This window comes from Barbatula barbatula (assembly GCF_947034865.1).
Source record: "Barbatula barbatula genome assembly, chromosome: 19".
Taxonomy (NCBI): Eukaryota; Metazoa; Chordata; class Actinopteri; order Cypriniformes; family Nemacheilidae; genus Barbatula; species Barbatula barbatula.
In genome coordinates this window covers 5189036-5209434 of record NC_136782.1, presented here as the reverse complement: position 1 = coordinate 5209434, position 20399 = coordinate 5189036, and the positions used below count along the sequence as shown (strand labels likewise).

Below are 20399 nucleotides of genomic sequence, written 5' to 3'. Positions count from 1 at the left end.
AGGAAAAAGAGAAAACTAAACGATATCTATGAATGTTCTGCTGAAGGCACTGCTGCTTCCGAGGATGTGAGAAAATCTCAATATTTTGTCCAGAAGATTAGAGAAATGCTTTGGATGTTTTCATAGATTGTTTGGGCTCATGATGAGCAAATAAAATAAGAGATTACGCTCTCTATTTAAAGACATTGACCAGGTTTTATCTCATTACAGATATGCAACACTAAAATAAACCTAGTTCATTTCTTTTAGAAAACATGAGGTTTAAGAAAGTAAAAGCACAACCACACGCCTCAGAATTTGAGGTATCAACCGTGTCTGTAGCACAAGCAATGCAGGATGAGTAAACAAATCTCATACCTTTCATAAGAGCAATAGTAAGAGCGAAGCTCGTCCCTTTGAACAACAACGTACGGTTTGGCATAGAAAAACATGTTGTGCAACTTATACTGATGAATTCAAAACACACAGCAGCGTTTTTTGGCACTCATTGTAGACGTCACTCCATTCAACCTTTCTTCGTGCAAACAGGGTTGTTATTGCATTGATGTCGCTCTATCACTGGAAAACACTAATCGGTCTTAACCATTGTTTTCCCTCGCGGAAGTCGGACCATTCATAAAGCTCCGACAGTCAGGAAGGTAAACACTGCTGTTGTTAAACTGATTCCACGTGGACGTGAGAGACACTTTGTGGTGCAAATGAGGAACTGCAGCCCTGCTTCTGACAGGCTTTTAAAAGAGCTACGAACCATACAGATGCAAACTACCATAATGTATACATGATGAAGCAGCGAGTGTGTGTTAATATCGGAACAGCATCTTTAAAGACCGTCGTTCCTTTCCAACATTTTATTATACTCGTATCAGACATGAAGATGCTGCTATGTGATTTCCGCTCATATCTGTAATAGCAACTCAGTTTGAAAATAAGCCAAACACGCAGTTAAAATCCATGACTTTTGCCTCTGTATTGCATCTCTATTCAATTTATTTTGAGATAATAATAACTTCCGTTTATTTTGAACAACAAGTTATGAATTCCAGCGTTAAATAAGGTTATGTTGGTGTTTACCACATAAATAAAACTATATACATCCCTTAGCTGAAGTGAAGAAGTAGTAAAGCTGCTCGGTAGGATTGGAAGCGAGCTGATGAGTATGTGAGAATGTGTGAGGGACACAACTTACTTATAAAGAACAGGACGCTCCTGGAGAGCTTCCATAGCCTGACTCAGCACTGGAAGAATATCACATGTTTCCTGAGTCAGTCCTCTGCATTCGTCTACACACATAGAGAGAGAAACAAAGACAAAAACACAAAGAGACACATTTATAAAATGATATACCAAAATGAACTCAGGGCTCCAGACTGTGACCAAATGGTTGCATTTTGCGACTATTGTAACTGCCAGCGCGACCAAAGTTAATCTTAATGGTCGTACCGGTGCGACTGCCAAACTGATCAAAATATATCTTTTTTGTTAATGCGCAGAAATGTTACATTGCGCAAGTGGCGCATTCAGTCACTCATTTTCGGTGCCCGTCCCAAACATAATGTGCGGGTGTAAGAGGCACATTTAATGCGATGATGAAGCGGAAGGACTGACAGACCAGTGAATCTTGCAACTCAAATATGTTTTGCTGCCAACAGAAAACAAGAATTTCCCCGGCTAAGGTACAAAACATCAAAGAAAACTAAATGAGTTGTGTGTATTGTATGCATGTGAAGCTAATGCCGGAAACATGTTGAAACTTTAAGCACTATACTACTGTATAAAGCTCTCTAACTGTTAAAAACGTATGTGTGTTACAGTATAGTGCACTTGCTCTTAAGGGGGCAGCAGCATAATATGACTTCAAAGGGCCCCGGGGCCAGTTACCTCCAAGGGCCCGTCCCGCAATTTTTCTGTTCTTTCCCTTAGCTGCACATTCACAGTTATAGAAAGTGACAGTTTATATGAAAATGAATATTAAAACCGTTCTCGCTCTGCGTCAAATGCCTGCGCTACACTAAAGATAAATCTTTACAGAGTTTAAAGAAGTCTGATAATAGCTCACATTGAAAAATCAATAATGGACCAAATGATGAACACATCTTTAATAAACTATCAAATAAAAACGTATTTAATGCTTCACATAAATAAAAAATGATTTCTCACCATAAAATCACTGATCCCTGAAACTGTCGTTGTTGCTATGTATATTGCTGCTTATTTTAATTTATTGCTGTTTTGTTGTTTGCTTGTTTGTGATGTATTGTTAATTGTTATCTTATTTTCTTTAAGTTGAATAAAATTGTGTTCCATTGTAAGGACCCCCTCGAAACCGAGATTATACATTTCAAGGGGTTAATCCTAATAAATTCTAATAAGGTCATTAAGCCATCCCAGCGCGGAGTGGAAAAGGGTATCCATTCACACAGTACTCGGTGAGCAAAGATAAAATATGATATTTTCAGCTACGCATGCTGCAAAGAGTCGTGCCCGCGGAAGGTGTAGGATTATGGATGCACAAGCACACCTTGCGCACCGCCTCCTTTCTGCCAAAGAAATGGCCCGCATTTTGCCGCTCACCACGTTTACCTTTAAAAATGAACTAGACAATCGCGACTGCCGTGTACCGTGTGAATCCACCATTAAAATGCAGCGCGTTTGGCGCTAGATAAAGATATTAGAAGACATAGCAGCAAACGATCAATTACATAAATGTTTCTGAGAGCGTGTGTGATTCTCAGTTTCTCCAGCTCAATTTAAACACCGAAAATAGTCAAATGTTTTAAACGGTTTATTAGGCTAGGCATATTTCTCGTGGCCCGGATGAAACAAAGCAAAGGTCCGGACCAGGCCCACGATCCGCCAATTGACGATGACTGCTTTAAAGCAATGTGACTTATTGCGTTTTATCATGTCAAACTTTATATACTACGAGTCAGTTTTCTTCTTCCACATTCCTGGCAGCAGCTTTGCTATTTTGATATTCCACTGACATCTCAGCTCTGTGTGTGTGTGTGTGTGTCTCACACTCACTCTGAGCCCAGCGATATAACTGCTCATATGCCGTCTCTTGTAGCACAGCCATCTGCTCCATGATCTCCAGTCTAAAGTTAAACACACCAGATATCACTCAAAGCAACACATTAGCTGTACGTAAACAGTGTGAGTACACCTCAACTATCACAAACTCTTTCTCTTACCCTGCTGTTTGCTGGTTGGTTCTCAGAAGAACCTTCACATCTTCATGAATGTTCTTCACACGGTTTAAAGCTCTGAAGAAATCCTGTACAATGAAACAGCCATCAAATAAACTCTTGGTCTTAGATCTAGCTGTAGCTCACCAGAAATCAGGGATGCACTGATAGGAGAACATCAAAGAACAACAATAGGGCCAACACAATACGTGGTAGAAAAAATGCTCTTATTTCAATTATCGCATATTTCTTTATAATCAAAGCCCATGCCATTTATATAAAAAAGTTCCCTTAAAATATGTTTGAAAACTTTTTTAAATAGTTGTTTAATTTGTGTATTGAAAGGATGAAGGAAATGAATCATCTAGTATCATTTATGTAGTCAATAGGAAGATTCATTTTAAAGATGATGTTGTATGTTTATATGATGTCACCTCTGTGATGGGCACGTCTCGTGAAGAGCGTAACGTGGCCATCTCAGCAGCGGACAGCTGGAACTTTGACAGAAAAGCTTGAGCCACCTGAGATCGAACCTCCAACCGATGACTAGTGAGAGAGAGAAACATACAATTACGAACTACTTTGCAAAAACTGGAAGCTCAACTATGAAACTCATTCTCTCATTTGGGTAAATGTCTACAGCACGACACTAGATGGCAGCGATGCCTGTCTCGAAAATAAAACAAGGTCTCGCCCAATAAGAACTGAAAGTTATTGCGTGAATTTATTTTCTATTTTATTTTGAAGATCGTAAATGAATGCCATTTCAAGTCTGAAGTAAAACAACAGCTTGTGACAGCACTGGTTATCTTTAAGAACGATGTGACCAGATTCCAAACCAAACGGTGTGTTTGTTAAACAAATCATTCAGATGGGCTTTATAATCTGGATCAAACATCGAATTCAAACGAATCTCTCATTCACAAACTGGACTTTTTTCCTGTTCTTGTGAGCTTTCATGAATGAAATGAGAGATGAATAACCACTTTAAATTTAGCAATCTTCCTCCCACAAAGCTCTCGTGCCATTATCCCAGTCTTCATTCACGAACATTATACAAAAATAATTGAGGAGGAAATTCTTTACAAAACAAAAAAGGACCTTTTGTTTTCAACAAAAGAGAGCAAGTCATTCAGGTTTCAAATAAAGACAACATTTTCAGTTCTGAATGAACTATTCAAACTTTAGACAAACATCTTAACAGACTTTGATCCAACATACCAGCTGTGCTTTTGTAGAATGAACAACAGTAAGAGAGAGATTGTATAAAGCAGAACAAGAGGAAATGTTGACGATTGAACAGTGGCACATGCATTTAGAAGTATGACATCAGAAAAATAACGATGAGAACCGGTGTCCTCAAGAGAAGAACCCAATGCTGAAGCAGCCCATCTATCTCTCCATTTACAGACATTAGGATAAAAGTCTCTACAGGGAAGTCGGCACACTCATGTTTGAAACACCTCTGGGCAGCTTTTTCAGTAATACAGGACTAAAATCCTATTCACTTGGATCGGGGAAGACAGATATCTATATATCACTTAAATCACTGACTTTTTTCGCACTTTCCAATCAACATTTAAACGTGACAAGTTGTTTTTAAGCTCAAAAATGGCTAAAAACTATTTTTTTTCAAAGTCCCTGCACAGGCGCCTTATGAGACCATCGTCGGTCTTTATCGTTTGGCTCTTTTTACAGAAAGGTGGGACTACCTTCGCTCCGATTATTCGAAAAAAACAGAGCCATTGACAGAGAGAGAGTCGCCAAACTCCATTGTTTCCAACGGAAAGGTTTTTTCACAACAATGGCAGTTCATGGAGCCTCTCAATAGTTCCCGGGAGTTAAGAGGAACACATGGGGCAAAATAGACCAATTGACGCCTTTTAACACATTTTAAGACGTTAGTCGTTTACTGAAAAATAAACCGTAAGAAATAAAGAATTAGGAGAAAAAACTACTTCCTGGAACTATATGACGGCTCAATGAATCATGTGACACTCGAAAAATTTGAACTTTCGTTGTAGGGAACAGGGAATGATTTAAACCCATCATCTCACTATTTGTTATGTTTTTAGAGAACAGAAAACTCCTCAGCGTTTTACGCTTATTAAGCATGCAAACAAAAGAAAATACTTTCTCGGTCTGATCAAATCTGTCCGACGGACACCAACCAGCCTTTTCCCCTTTGTTTCTGACACACACAGTCCTTACAGGAGTCAAATGTATTTAATGTGATCATAAAGCCCTCATTTCACATACTATTAGCTATTCTGTTAGCCGAGGGCGATTTCCATTCATTCTCTCCCTCTGTTTAATAGTAAATCTTGCCCGAGGCTACATGTGTGTAACAACATCTAACATGAGGTATGAACGAGTTCAGGAGATGTTTGGGGTCGCGCAGGCTTGCTATGGAATCATATCCCAAGTTTCCGGTGTTAAAGAAGCATATGACACCAGCTTGAGGCCCGAGGGAAGATCCAACCTGGAAAATTGCAGGGTGAACTGCGTGCATGTCTGTGTGTGGGGGGTGTCGTAAACGTCAGAGGAACGTACATCAAACTTCAAAGACATGCCAGATGAAAAAAAAGTTGGACTTTCCATGCACCCGATTTAAAACTTCCACTCTTGCTGGAGCGAGGCTGAGGAAAACACATGAGTCTATGATCTCATGAGCACAGATGATGTGTAGAATTTATCATTATCTTCTAATTTCATTTGAAGTTTGTAGGATTTATGATGCACCACAATAACTGTGTCAATAAAATTTAAGTTATGACTCATCTTAGGGGCAGCATGGAAACTAAACTACTGATTATCAAACTCAATTTATTGTAGAATTGCACAGAAATGCATTTCATTTGGCTCTCTAACCAAAACAACAGATTAGAAGCTAAACACAGGAGTCAACACAGCGGGTTTGCCTAATTATTGACTTTCAGTGTTGTGTCTTTGGGGGTGTATGAAAGACAGAGAACATTCATGTGGGTGGCTAATAAAGTCCCAGCCTAATTAACAGAGATAATGGACCCTACTGAATATCCAGATTTCTCACAACAGAATCACTACCAGAAAGACACATTTCATTCACGACTGTACTTTCTCAAGCATATGAGTGAACTCCATTAATCACAATGTAAAAAAGGCACATTGAACATTTACAAATCACGCAAAGAAATAACTGAATCAGAGGTATGACTGCAGAGAGCTCTTTTGGTTAAAAAGATCTAGGTGATTTAGTCACAATGATCAGGTGAGAGACATCAGTGTGTACACCTGGAATTAAAGGTCTGGTGTTGAAATTTAGCGCCTCTAGCGGCGGTGTTACGAATTGCAACTAACGGCTCACTCCACCTTTCCCTTTCCAAGCACTATGGTGGCTGACACAGGGCTAAGATGTTGTCAGGTTAAGCTTCTTTGGTGAAGGAGATAACGTATTATGAAATGCTCTCTGTGGGGCAGTTTGTCCATTTAGGGATACCGTAGAAACAAAATGGTGAATTCCATGTAAGGGGGCCGGCAGTATAGATATAAATAGCTCATTTATAAGGTAATAAAAACATAACTCTTCATTATGTGAGGTCTTTATAGACCTTTGGGCTGGAACGATTTATTTAGCAATTCTTATGCTCAGTTTCCTTAATGAATTACGGTTACATGCCGCAACATACGAAAGCCAGAGGGCACTCTCGTGTAGAAACTCAAAAGATGGGACAGAAGAAAACGATTAACACAAACACCCTGCGTACCATTCCGAAGTGATCATTCTATGCCCAACTCCCTTTGAAGAGTAACACTCTTGATATGTAAAGTCTGGAGGGAAAACGCAATTGTATCTCTTAGTCTGTCCATTCAAAATGTCCTTGGAAGAAGGAGTAACACAAACAACGTCGTCATCTCTTTATTTGGGGAGACGTTTTGTCCCTTCGGAGGGCATTATGTTCTGTTTGGAAAGCACCAACAGTTCCAGGAAATGCCAACGGTCATATTGGCCGTTTCTCACTTCCAAGAATGCAAAGAACGGACTTGTGTTCTCGTGGAGACCAGTCTTGTGAGGCAGCCTCGGAAGAACATGGACGTGCCGCAGTGACTTCTGGGACTTTCTTTATATCAAGAACACATCCGGGTACTTTCATGCGTTCTCCGTTCTTGAATTCTCGAGTATTGGAACAATGATGTAGAGCGAGAACACAAGACTGCTGAGGAATGCATATTGAGAAAATGCCATTCTATCGCTGTTCTTCAAACCTTTTCAGGCTTTTTCATGATAATAAAGTATATTTATAATGATGTGCAACGATTCCTCGAGTAACTAGGGTGCATTAAACAGATCCGCTTCTTTGTGTGAAGTCTGTGTGACCTTATGGCGCACAACTAAAACTTAGTAAAATAGCCAAGTAATTTTGCGACCAGAGACACTAACAAACTAATACTAACTTAATTGTTAATCAAACACCGCTACAAAAAAAATTGGGGTTGCCTTCCTCTTTTTTTGGAGGGAAAAGATTATGATCAAACAATTGTACAGTATATGGCTTGTGCGGTTACAGAGTACAGGGTTCATTTTTTCTACCAAGCGTATTATGAGTCTTTTCCAATCTACAAATGCTCATCCAAGCTAAACTCACTAGAATGAAAGCCAATGGTTGGGTAATGCATCTCACAGCTTTCCACTAGGAAACATGCCATATTGTGTCCTCAACACTCGTGGATCTCAGTGCTGGTCAGAAAGTTTGCACAGAGAAACTATATTTCTTTCTTTACGTCGGTCCGAAGTGGTTTTTCACAGATCTTACAAATTGTGATTTCTCAAGTATAACTGTACCATTGTCTGCCTATAGTACTTCTGGATCAACTGTAAGTTTATTCATCATAGAGTAAAAGATAGTTTAGCGCTCTAGCTCACCCTCCAGTTTTAGCTGAAAATGCACTCTTTCATGTATCTGGACAAGAACAATAGTAAAGCGTATTCTGGCATACATCTTAACTTTTATAATTTAGAGATAATCTGATCTCTAGAAATCCAGTGGTCAGCTGTTTACTCTGACTGCATGTTTTTATCATATTTATTTGTTATACATGTTTTTTATGCATGCATACTGTATAACATAGCCTATAAGATAAAATAATAATGTTAAATGAATCTGTTGATATCTTCACGGTCCTTTCACAACTTCTTATTTAAGCGCCCCTATTTTTAGCCTTTTATTGATCGCAAAAACAAGGTATTATGGTTATTATATAAAATAATAAAACCATGATAAACATTTACATTAGATGATGCAAAAAATTATTCGATCCGTGACCTAAAATCCGTAAAATGATCCAAATTGTGAAATTTGTGATCCGTGCCACCACTAACTTCTTGAAACAATTTTCCTCAACGAAACCTTCTCAAATGTCTTCATCATTCATCCTATACATCACATAATTGTGTCCTATCCAATATCTTCTCTTTTCTTGACTCTACTTTTACCCAAGAGACCCAAGCTTGAAGAGTGCTGAATAGAAAGTCTACTGGGTTGGCTGGTGACGGTGTGGAACCTGTTAAAAACTGTCATGGAGGAGACAGCACAAATCATTTAAGACTTCATGACTGAAGGCTTAAACTCAACACCCCCCCTGAACATTCACTTCCTTCCTCCTACAAAAAAATGTGTCTCAACATCTACTCAAACTCAGATGACAAAGAAAGAGAGACATAATGAGGGGAGAAATATAGTGTGCAAAAAAGGATGCTGTTGAGGTCCTGCTCTGTTTGCCTGTCCTTGGTTACTTTTGTTAGTGCTTTCATCACTGTCCGGAAGCGATGTTTACGGTCACAAAATATTAGCCACACAAGCCAAACATGATAACAGTGACAAGCGTCATACTCAGCTACAAAATAAATGGATGTTGCTCCTCTTTTCAATGAAAAAGCTACCCGGCTGTGTCAAACAGTGACAAACACTTTCTCACTGATATGGAAGTGCAAACATTAAACATCCTGCTCTGTCTCAGGTGGACTAGAGGTGTAATGGAAAAAGATATACACTGCATGAAAAGAGCTGTCACCTGTACCATTTTTTACTATTCATGTTAGGGATGTTGCGGTGATGACATTTTGGGAAGATTAGCCACACAATCGACGTTAAGCGGTGTGTCAAAACACCAGGGGTGGGGGGTTTGCTGTGGGGTTGTCGAAGATGCTGCCCTGCACATGAAGCATTTTACTTTCATTTTGAAAATAGCGTCCATTCGGGAAAGGCAATTGATTGAATTAATGTTGGGGTAAATATCTTTCTTAAACAAAATCACACACACAAAACTATAAAACAGTACAATTACATTTGCTTACATTAAACACAGACCTTACACGAATAGGCACAGCACACATCAAACTAAAGATTATTAAGAAACGAAAATATTTACATTAGATAAGTTGCCTATATTACCATAACGAGTAACCACAACATACATTTTACATCAAATAAATGAGAAAATAATAAGAAGGGAATACGAAACGAAAAACCTTTATATATCCTACTACATGTTCTTTGCCATGCAGAAAAGCCTCCGCCATCCTCTTGTCAGCACTTCACTCTCCTCAGATTGGTCTTTTACTAAATTGATTACTATAAAAATTCTAAATGAAGGTTGGGGTGGGTGCCGCGGTGGACAAGTGATGTAATCGGCAGGTGGGTGGACAACGTGTATCACAGACTATCGCAACAAACCTCATTCATGCAGTGAAACAGTAGGGGCTCATCCGGGATGGCAAAAATTGTTGCATGTACTTCGCCACACCACATTTAAAGGAACAGTTCAGCTAAAAAAAATATTTACTCAACCTCCTGTCACTTCAAACCTGTCTGACTTTCTTCTGCAGAACACAAGAAGATATTTTGTATGGTGACCCAACCAATACAAATCAATGAGTACTGACCTTGTACGGATAGCAACATTCTTCAAAATATCTGCTTCTGTTTTTTGCAGAAGATAAAAAGTCATACAGATTAAATCATGACAGAATTTCCATTTTGGGTGAACTATCACTTTCAGAACAGTATCATGTAATGCCAGCAACAGTCTAACAGTCAAAAATTCTCTATAAAAATAACAGTGTGAGAGCACTTTGATTTAACAAAATAGCTCACCAAAGGTCATCTTGTAGAATAATCTCCAGATTGAGAGAGCTGAACACCAGCAGGTGTACATTAATATTTGAGTTCCTCTTTTCTGTCCTCTATGAAAGCATGACAAGCTGTGTTCTGACCTGTCGCTCACACAGCTGTCCCTCTGGGTACAGGCAGGGTCAAGCAAGGTTAAAAGATAACCGGACAAACTGCCACAATCCCATCTGGCTGGTGAGAATGTCACCGAGACATTCTGTGTCCCAACACAAGGACACAATGAGGATAGACGCTCTATATTTATAGAAGAGTCAATATAAGTCTGTAAGGGCCAATGCAGAAAAATATACAGTATTACTAACGCTCAAAATCGATTAAAAGATTAATCTGATTAATCGCACATAACATTCCTGTTTTTTAATATACCTTTACATTCTTATAATTTCACATTTAATCTCCAAATTAATGTAGAAGCAACAGATTTCTTTAACATTTTATGAATGAAAGCGTTCAGTGTCGTCAGTATTGCCTCGCTTGCGCGAGGTCTCGCTTTCCTGACGCAGGAAACGTGTCTGTGCTCTCTAACAACATTTACGAATTGTTCTGAAGCAGGTAAAGCCATACTTTTTAGAGTTTCGTTCAACCTCTAGTCATATGTACTATGTAGGTCAAGCTTGCGCCTTTTCTTTCTTTTGGACCTTGACAACTCCAAGCCCTGATAATACAGGTTTGGAATGAGTTGAGTGGGTAGATGATGACAAACTCACTGGGAGAACCATCCTTTTAAATTAGTGAAACTGAACCTGGGCGTTCATGAAACAAATACTAAGCATCATTTATTGCTGTAGACAAATATCTCCTGACAGAATTCGATTACAATGCCTTCTGGGAAAATTACCTCATTATAGTTTCAGTTATAGTTAACAGACTCTTGGACGCACATCCCTGATGTCTCTCTCTGTTGCTCCAACCTGTCCATCCCTATGCGTCTCTCTGCCTATTCGACTGAATTCTCTAGCTGGATGAGTGCGGGGCTGGTGGCGACAGAGCGTGGAGACACCAGCTGTCCATCACAGCTGTCAGCGTCTCTTCTGGTGCCAACAACATTGGCCATTCCACAAGGTCAGAGAGACGGTGGTCAAACAACTGGATTATTTTCTCTTCCTATCCTTGTTTTATCTTCCACCTCACTGTTTCAATCTCTTTTATGTAAATAATTGCATCTCTACACAGAAGTGGGCCGCCTAACTTTTAAGACTTATTAGAAGCGCTGTCGATATTCAACAACCAGTCAACATTCTAATATACTCTTCTTTGGCCAATTGGTGAAGCAGCAAGAAGGCAGTTTGCTTATGGGCTTCCATTTCAGAATGGCTGAAATAAGCAGCCTATGTGGACAGATTTCTAGGTTTTGCAGTTTCTCATTGGTCCACAGAAAGCATGCCACTGCCCAGCGGTGTCAGCGCCTCGTCAGCTTTCTCTCCAATCAATTATGCCCCGATGACTTTCACTGGCAGCCTCTCAGTGCCCATAAACAAGCACATGGGCGAGGGCTATAAAGGGCTATAAAACTGATCTGTGGCTAGCAGGATGTGAATATACTCCAGCAATCGCCTTAATTTCCCATCAACCCAGGGGTTAAATTCAAGGCATTTTGGTAGATTCATCCCCAAAACAAAAGAAAATATTGACAACTTGCTTGTCAATTCCTTCTTCTGTAAAGTCTAGCCATCTTACTTTGATCCCTAGTTCCCTATGTTGTGAAAAAGCACATCAAGAAACCAGGGTCTTTTAGACACAAGACGTCACGGATGTTGGGACACTACACTTTTCCTCCATTTATTAAGCGAAACAGATCCTAATAAACAGTAAACTTTTGTCACCAGTAATGGCACTTACACATAAATTCAGTAAAATCGAACAAACAGAACACAAAAGAAGGGTCTGAGCTCACGTTATTGAATGGAGGCGGGGCCAATTTAGCATATTCATGATCCCATGTATACTAAATGAAGCAAGGCTGTAGAGATACATTAAAGTCATTTCAAGGCATGAATAAATTATTATCGCAGTAAAAATCTTGTACATATGTTTTTTTAATGCTTAAAGATGAGCTTTAAGTAAAAAATTATCAAATGCAGTTAGATCAGAGAGTTTGTAAGTACAGTAAGAATCAAATCACTGGATTGACACAATTTATCCCCTCCCACCAACATCCACGTTTTCCAATAGGATGTAATTCAACAAATCATGATGTAATAAAACATGTTATGATGACACATATCCACGTGCAGCTGTCATTATTACTTCTTGTGTATTACATTGACTTTGTTATTATCATAACCAGTGCCATTCGAAAATAGATAAAGCAGGGATAAAATATTGAGCCAAATGATCATGAATGATTCATTAGATCGCGTCAGAAGTTGAACTTCACTGGTTAACGTGTGCGCACTTGATTCATCTTCCAGATGTATAAATGAAAATGTGGCATAATGTGGCGTCCACTCAGAAAAAGAGCAATGCTGGCAGTGCTGAGAAACAGAAGAGCATTTATTTCTGCTGTACTGCCGAGAATAGTGAAAAACTGTGAAGTTTACTAGAACTAGAGCGCTATTCAGTCAAAGACTGAGTAATGCATCTTAACCAAATACAACGGTAGGGTTTTTATATAATCTAACATCTGAAATTTTTATATTATATTTTACTCATTTGGCAGCAAAAGAGAGTTTGTGTGATATTACGAACTAATGAGAACTATTACAATATTAGTATCCACACCAATAAACACTGTATTTTTATTCTAATGGGTATTCTAAAGTTTTCTTGTTTAGCAGTTGAAAGAAAATTACTCTTAAATGGATGCCTGTCTCGTTCCTCTGTACTGTTATAGATATTTAATACCATTACTTGCATAAATATATAAAAAATATTCAATAATTTTTTTTAGAACTTCGCATATAAAAACAATTGCTATAAAAGTAAGATGGACCAAAGACGAAAAAGGGTTTAGGCATAAAAACAATAAGTGTAATACTCATTGTTGTTGTAAAAAGGTTACTGTTTAATTTAACTGCAATTTTCAATAATCATACATTTTTCCCGGATTTACAGAAGATGCCCACTAATATTGTGTTACACTGAATTTCAACCAAATTTGGACATTTTATCATTCAAAAACTACTATAAAGTAGTCTATTTTAACGCCTTTGAAAGTAACACACATGAAAGTAAGAAAGGACTGACTGGCTAATATAGTTTACAGTTTTAAAACCACATAAATATGGATATTTACACTTGCATATTACTAACACCTGCTAAAAGCATTTCAACGCCTACTTTTGCATTCAGTAATGGTTACAATCTAAAAATTACCATAACAGGCCTGACTTTTTTGACAGCATTTGTACTATAGCTCAGAAAAAAGACAAAACATGCCACATATGCATAAAGAGAATAGGGGTGGTTTCACGGACAGGGATTAGACTAATCCTAGACAAAAATAAATGCTGTCCAGTCCAAACTGAAACAACTTGCACTGGCATATCTTAAAATACATCAATGCTTTTCTGTTGCCTCAAAATGTACACAAGTAATGTTTTAAGTAAGGTGTGTTTGGTAAAACGACTTATATTTCCTGATTAAAATAAGGCCTAGTCCTGATTTAAACTCTAAGGGGTGGTTTCGCAGACAGGGATTAGTTTAAGTAAAAACACCACCGTCAGGGATTCCAATAAGTGATTCCTGCAATCCTTAAAATGTACAGATACAGAGATAGTATAAAGAGAAAGAGACCTTTTATGTGTGGTGTGGATGTGCTTTTCATAAATGAACAGCTTTATATTAGACTCACTTCTCTCCTTGGAGTTTATTGGTCTTCACAATCAAGTCCTGGGTTTGTTCTTTAGCTGCCTGTTGACACACGAGACGTAATTCTTAAAATAAATAGTTTAAAAATATAGTTTCCTATAGACAAGAGAAAGCAATGTAATGGACAGACAGCCTCAGTAACTTTAAATTACTTTTCTGTAATATTCTTTCCAAACAGTGAAAGTGAATGAGGAATAAAGCTGTCAATCACTAACAAACAGTTAATGATCCGGTCATCCATTTGTTAAAACTACATTTGATTTAATACTATTTCTGAATCTTTAAGTAAAATAATGTTTGGAGTTGGACTAACAATAAAATGAACTTAGTGTTTAAATTATACATTTAATTTGTACATAATTACACATAATTTGAATGGTTTTAACTATTTTAAATTATACAACGAAGCAAACATGGCAACATCTTCAACATGTTCTATAGCTCATTTGTTACATTACAACAGTCGTGGATTCAAATCCAAAGAAAGCACACATACTGATAAAATGTTTAAAATGAAAGCGCTGTAAACTGTATTGATGTAAACACCCATTATACCTTTAATCTGTTGGTCATTTCTTCACAGCAGGAGCTCATGGCTTGAACATCTTCATGCACACTCTCCAGCTCCTAAAACAGAGGGACACAGTGATGAATGAAAAGCTGGAGGTCATGTGCGTGTGTTGACTGCAGTGAGAATGTGTTTAATGTTGTTTTCTGTTGTATGTGGTGAAACAGTGACCACTTTTACAGCTCTACAAAAGGCAAAAACACAGATTTTGCTCACATTTTCAGTCTGGCCTTGTTGCAGAATGTCTGTGCCAGTCTGCAGATTTGATCAGTTAATGTGTTTCTATCTGAAACTTTCAAAAAGTCTGCAAGTGTATGTCTAGTTACAAATATATCAGTTCAGATTTCTGTAGTGTATTCCAGCCATAAGACACACAGTCTGTGATTAACCTATCTGCACAAAACATATTGTGATTCAGAGGATGGTTTACATTAATTTCTCCCAAAAACCATTAGGGGCGATGATGGATTGTATGCAAATGATTTAATTGTCATTTAAATACAATGTGTCTTGTAAGATAATAAATCACCTAACGGGCATCATAAATAACCTACAATCATTATGGCTATCAATTAAACAGGTTAATTTAGCGAGATTAATAATTTAATCAAATGATGTCTAGATACCCATGTAAATTCCCAAAAAGGTAATTGTCTTTCTATCTGATCAATTCGTGCTTGATGTACAACTTTCATGTCGCCAAAAGTCACTCACAGAGAGTCGGATGAGGCATTCAGATATACTAAACGCCTTTTTAGGTCATTGTGGTCAACATATAAACAGAAGAAGACGAAGATGAGGAAAACCCTTGTGATAGCGTTTACCTCTTTTACTTCCTTAAATATTCGCACAAACTCTTCATTAATGGACAGGCTGCGTCTCTCAATGTCTCCTCGTAAGTTCCTCCTGGTCCTCAGACTGTTCTCCATAAAGAACACAGAAAGAGATGTCAACGCTTCCAGCATCTCCTACGGATATAAAGATCAAACGAGAGGAGTTGAGATGTTGCTGGACATTAGGACCGTGCAATTAATCGGAAATAAATCCTTATCATCAATTTTGGCATTCATCAATTACAAAAACAAGATAATCGAGGCAAACGATTATTGTGCCGCATTGCATTCCAGCAATCTTCTCTTTTCTTTGCAGTATAAATCCACAGCGCAGCCTTTTCTTCACAGTGGTTCAGCAGTGCTATTACTTTACATTTATTTTTCAGTTCAATTCAGAGTTTAAAAGCCAAGTTTTAATATTTTCTATGTTGTTTTAAAGGTTAATCAGTAATCGTGTTAAATAATCGGGATCTCAATATTGGCCAAAAAAATCGCGATTATGATTTTTGTCATATATGACGAGGAACCCAGATGTTTACACTCATTCCCATCCTTAAACAACAGATTAACAATACTGTGATCTAAGTCATGATCACTGCTACACATTGCAACAACAAGACGTATTGTACCACAATGAGAGTCTGTTGATATTTACAGTTACATTTACCATAACACTGAAGGTAGGGATGCTCCGATCCACCTTTTTTGCTTCCGATACCGATTCCGATACCTGAGATTCAGTATCGGCCGATACCGAGTACCGATCCGATACTAAGGTAAAAATTTTAAAGTGCACAATTACTTAATAAACTATGTGCATTGCTGTGCAAGACATCAGGCTCGACTTAACATAAATTTCCTGACCCCGTAAAACAAAATAACAAACTAATGATTCACAAATTTAGTAAATAGTTTATTAAACCAGCACCGGTGCAAAACAAATGAAAAATAAAACAAAAGTGTTCACTATCTTTGGACAAAAGACATTCAAAATTAAAGTGCAAATTAAGCAGCTGAATATAACAACAGCTTCACTAGCTTGATAAACGGGTATAAATAAATGGAAACAAAATCTCTTAATAATTTTTAAGAAAGTGCAAAAATAATTAAAAAATCAATTCGCAAAAAAAAGCTGCTGAAATTGAGCAAAAAAGTACTAGCTTTACTGCTTTAGATATTCAAAATAACATGAATCAGATCTTTTTAATGCTTTAGTCACTAAAGCAAAGTCCACTTAACTAAACTAAAGTTTAGTGAAAATAAAATTTAACATCCAACACAGAAACAGATGAATAAAACACTAGCTTCCCTAGCTGAGTAAAACTGCACATGTTTGTTGCATTTAACGTGGCATTTTGTGGCACAAAATTCTCATCCAACCAGTGTGCGGTTAAACTTAAAAGCGACACGTCGCAGCTCCAGATATCTGTTGTAAAACTCACCGCATTGACATCTTTAATTTTTTCGGATATGTGTTTGCTTTTTGACTTTTCGGTACAGTTCAAGGTAGAGTTAAATATTTACGCTTCGGCGTGTCGTACTGCGGCTCCAGGTGGTTTATAAGGAGTCTGAAGCCATTATTCGCAACGACGGACAGCGGTTGCCCATCCATAACAATGAAAGCGGTGGAACTTATTGGCGTAGCTGTTGTAAAATAACTCCAAATGACAGATATTTTGGCTCGCTCCATGCTGTTCGCTGCTATATGTGTTCACTTGTTCACGTGCACTACGTACAGAGCACGTTGCTAGCGTATGATGTCGCACGTTGATAGCGTATGATGTCACACGTTGCTAGCGTATGATGTCGCACGTTGCGCAATGCGCAGCCGCCCACGAGAGAGTTTAAGCGCCGGTGTCTCCATGAACTTTTACATCGTCTAGCACAAATTTTATGTCAGATCGGGTATCGGTGACAAATTGCACCGATACCCGATCTAGAATTTTATTACGTATCGACGCCGATACCCGATACGAATATCGGATCGGAGCATCCCTAACTGAAGGATGACTATTTTCAGCAAATTAACACATAAAGGTTGTTCTAAAAATGTAACCTCTATTGAAGATACACAGTCCATTGTCATAATGTTAACATGGGACTTTATTGTACTCGAGAATACCACGAACTAATCGTGATAAATATTCAAAACAAACATGAATTACCGCAGTAGCATGTCTAGTAAAACAATGTATTACCATACTACTGCGTGCAAACCCCATGCCAATATCATGGCAATTTCTGCTCCTGGTCTAACTTGTTTACTCTGCTAAACAAATAAATAACCTATGAATATAAAACGAAACAGACTTTGTTTTGTATTGTGTCAGCAAACTGCAGGTGCACTGGCATGCTAAGCGGCTAACTAATGCAAAAGAGACCGCGACGGACCTTGTCATTATCCAGCCTGGTCTCCAGGATCTTGTTGAGTTTTCTGGAAAGAGGATTATTGGACTGAGAGGACACATTCCCGCTGCCGTTGGAAATGTGAAGGTTAGATGTGTCCGTTGACAGCTCCGCTTTAGTCTCCGCCATCGTTAACGACCACGTCACCCTCCAGGAAGCTGTTTTGAGTAACCTAGAAAAACGTCCCCGATGCAACAAGAGCGCGGAACTGTTGTTCCGCATGTATGAAGGGACGCGGTCCGAAATATCTGAAGTGTGAAATGTGCAAATCAAATCACGAATTTATGTGCTGCATATTAAAACGTACTTTTGCGTGAATACTTTTATATTGAATAATATGTGTATATTTCTATAATGTAGACCAGTTTGCTTAACAGACCGTTGTATTTGTAATTATTTGACTAACTAGGCCTATTAGTTTATTTAACACATGCCTAAATGTAAATCTGAATGCAATGTGAAAGCAGAATCTGGAAGTGCTGTGTTGTCAGGTTTAAGTCGTTAATATGCAAACAAAATTGTAATAGGCCTATCAGTTTTTTTGAGAGAACAGGAGGACTTTAACAAAAGACAAATGAGGGTTATAAAAATGAATGCGACTCAATGTCTGCAGGCTCAAGCATAAACGTGTGTGTGCACATCGGGAGCACGCATGTGGGATGGTTGTGAGACTGCTGTCCAGGTCGAAATATGCACACTTGTGGGATACATACTTTAAATATCAAATCCTCAGTATTGTAAAGTATACAAATGACAAAATACTTGCCTAGATTTTTTGCAGGGATGACATGGATGTTTTTTTTCCCAGAAGGCCACGGGAGAAGTTAACAAATCCAAGAAAACGGTTGTGGTCCCTTTTCAAAAGTAAGTGATAAACATAGGTACGGTACCACGTTTTAAGTGAAGCTTACGACATTATACATCAGCGCCATCTGAGTTAATTATTTTAATAGTTGTTTTCTGTTTAGGCATGGCTATGTTGTTTGTAATACATAATGCAAACATGGTGGATACCACCGTGGGTACCAAAAGTAAACAATGCCACAATAAACATCATCAGTAATGTTTCAAATGATTTATTTATACATGCTTTAAGGATAGGGTTAGCTGTATAAAACTATAGAAATTAACAGAAAGTCCCCACCAGTATAAGTCAAAGCAGAAAATCAATAGAAAAGATTTTGTAAATCATTTCAATCGGAAATTCCAATTGTATTATCCTGGTAGTACTTTTTGGGGTTTGACACTTTTGTGCTTTTGTAGTGAAAAAACAAACAGTTGAAGAAACACAATAAAGACTGTGATCTTTCGAGGTGACACCTTACTGCTGCTGTAATTTCCTACCCACTGGCAGCTAGCTGTTTGCCCAGTCACTTCAAACTAGTGTCTTGACATTCACTTCACCTTGCCGGAGGGAAAATGGACGACACGTTGACAATGAATAAGTACAGCCACTACAAATATTGCACGAGAGAGGGCAAAACAATTGAATTTCAGCACATTTTTTCTCAGAGGAATTAGATGGAGAAAGGAGGTGGGCCAAAGCGTCCCGGCTTTACCTGTTGTTTCTGGGCGTTGGGGCTTTCTAAATAATTCACATCCGTGGTCCCTTCTCCAGAATGCACCACTGAGCTTTACACGTGCACGTGTATTCTGTTCCAACAGCTCCATCAAAACCCTTCCTGATCCGGCCTTTAAGTGTATAAATGACATTTTTATTGTGTATTAATGAAAAAAATCCAAATGAATGTGTCTGCAACACATTGCAACTGTGAGATTAAGTTTGTACATTCAGTGTCATCTCCTCTGTGATGTGTATGCATACAACTATCTGTTCATCCAACCAAGAGTGCATGTAGCCTATTTAGTTTTCCTGGTTAAATATGGTTGAAAAACAAATAAATCGATTATGGTACAATCTAGGACATGTGCGTTAAGCATTGGCAGATCAAAGATTCACATCAAGATGATTCCCGTGACAACATGCCCCCTTTCCAAATGTAGGAGCAATAATCGACTTTAAAAGCTTACAGAACGTGACACTTCATGATTCAAAGGCAGACTATGGGCGGAGACTCTATATGAAAGCGCGCTGTCTCAGCCTCATTCACTCACGCAGTCTGACTGCTGCCTCACACCGAGCCTGATGCATGAACACGCGCAAAGCTCCATGTTTTGCGTCTCTTTTATTATAAAGACACCAGGATTATCACCAGGATTAATACAATCGATTTTCAAGGAGGAGTGACAGGGACTAACCATAAAGATTAAAACAGACCTCAGGACGGGGCACCTGAAGGAATTTAGGATTGTTTTCCGTTTGCGCTCCGTTCCGGGACAAACTTTATCTAGTCCACGGTGTGGGAAAGCTAGAGTTTGAATAAAGACATCACCTGCAACATATCGTGGTAAGTTATTCATTATTCAA

At 38.3% G+C, this 20399-nt stretch overlaps 2 protein-coding genes across 3 annotated transcripts in view; one reads left to right on the top strand and one right to left on the bottom strand.

Moving 5' to 3' along the window:
• Nucleotides 1-18191, bottom strand: part of cog6 (component of oligomeric golgi complex 6) — a 39584-nt gene extending 21393 nt beyond the window's left edge. The window contains exons 1-8 of one of the 2 annotated variants that reach the window (XM_079481665.1): nucleotides 17957-18191; nucleotides 15557-15700; nucleotides 14720-14791; nucleotides 14148-14206; nucleotides 3620-3731; nucleotides 3192-3274; nucleotides 3025-3095; nucleotides 1187-1280 (exon numbers count right to left, since the gene is read on the bottom strand). In XM_079481665.1, the coding sequence (XP_079337791.1) occupies nucleotides 1187-1280; nucleotides 3025-3095; nucleotides 3192-3274; nucleotides 3620-3731; nucleotides 14148-14206; nucleotides 14720-14791; nucleotides 15557-15700; nucleotides 17957-18100 (779 nt within the window). In that variant the 5' untranslated portion in view covers nucleotides 18101-18191. Of the gene's footprint in view, nucleotides 1-1186; nucleotides 1281-3024; nucleotides 3096-3191; nucleotides 3275-3619; nucleotides 3732-14147; nucleotides 14207-14719; nucleotides 14792-15556; nucleotides 15701-17007; nucleotides 17305-17956 lie in introns of those variants that run through there. The other variant, XM_079481666.1, reaches the window with a different exon arrangement.
• Nucleotides 18192-20080: 1889 nt separating this feature from the next.
• Nucleotides 20081-20399, top strand: part of LOC306909028 (LHFPL tetraspan subfamily member 6 protein) — a 50795-nt gene continuing 50476 nt past the window's right edge. The window contains exon 1 of the mRNA XM_079482369.1: nucleotides 20081-20379. The gene's annotated coding sequence lies outside the window, so the exon portion shown is untranslated. The remainder of the gene's footprint in view (nucleotides 20380-20399) is intronic.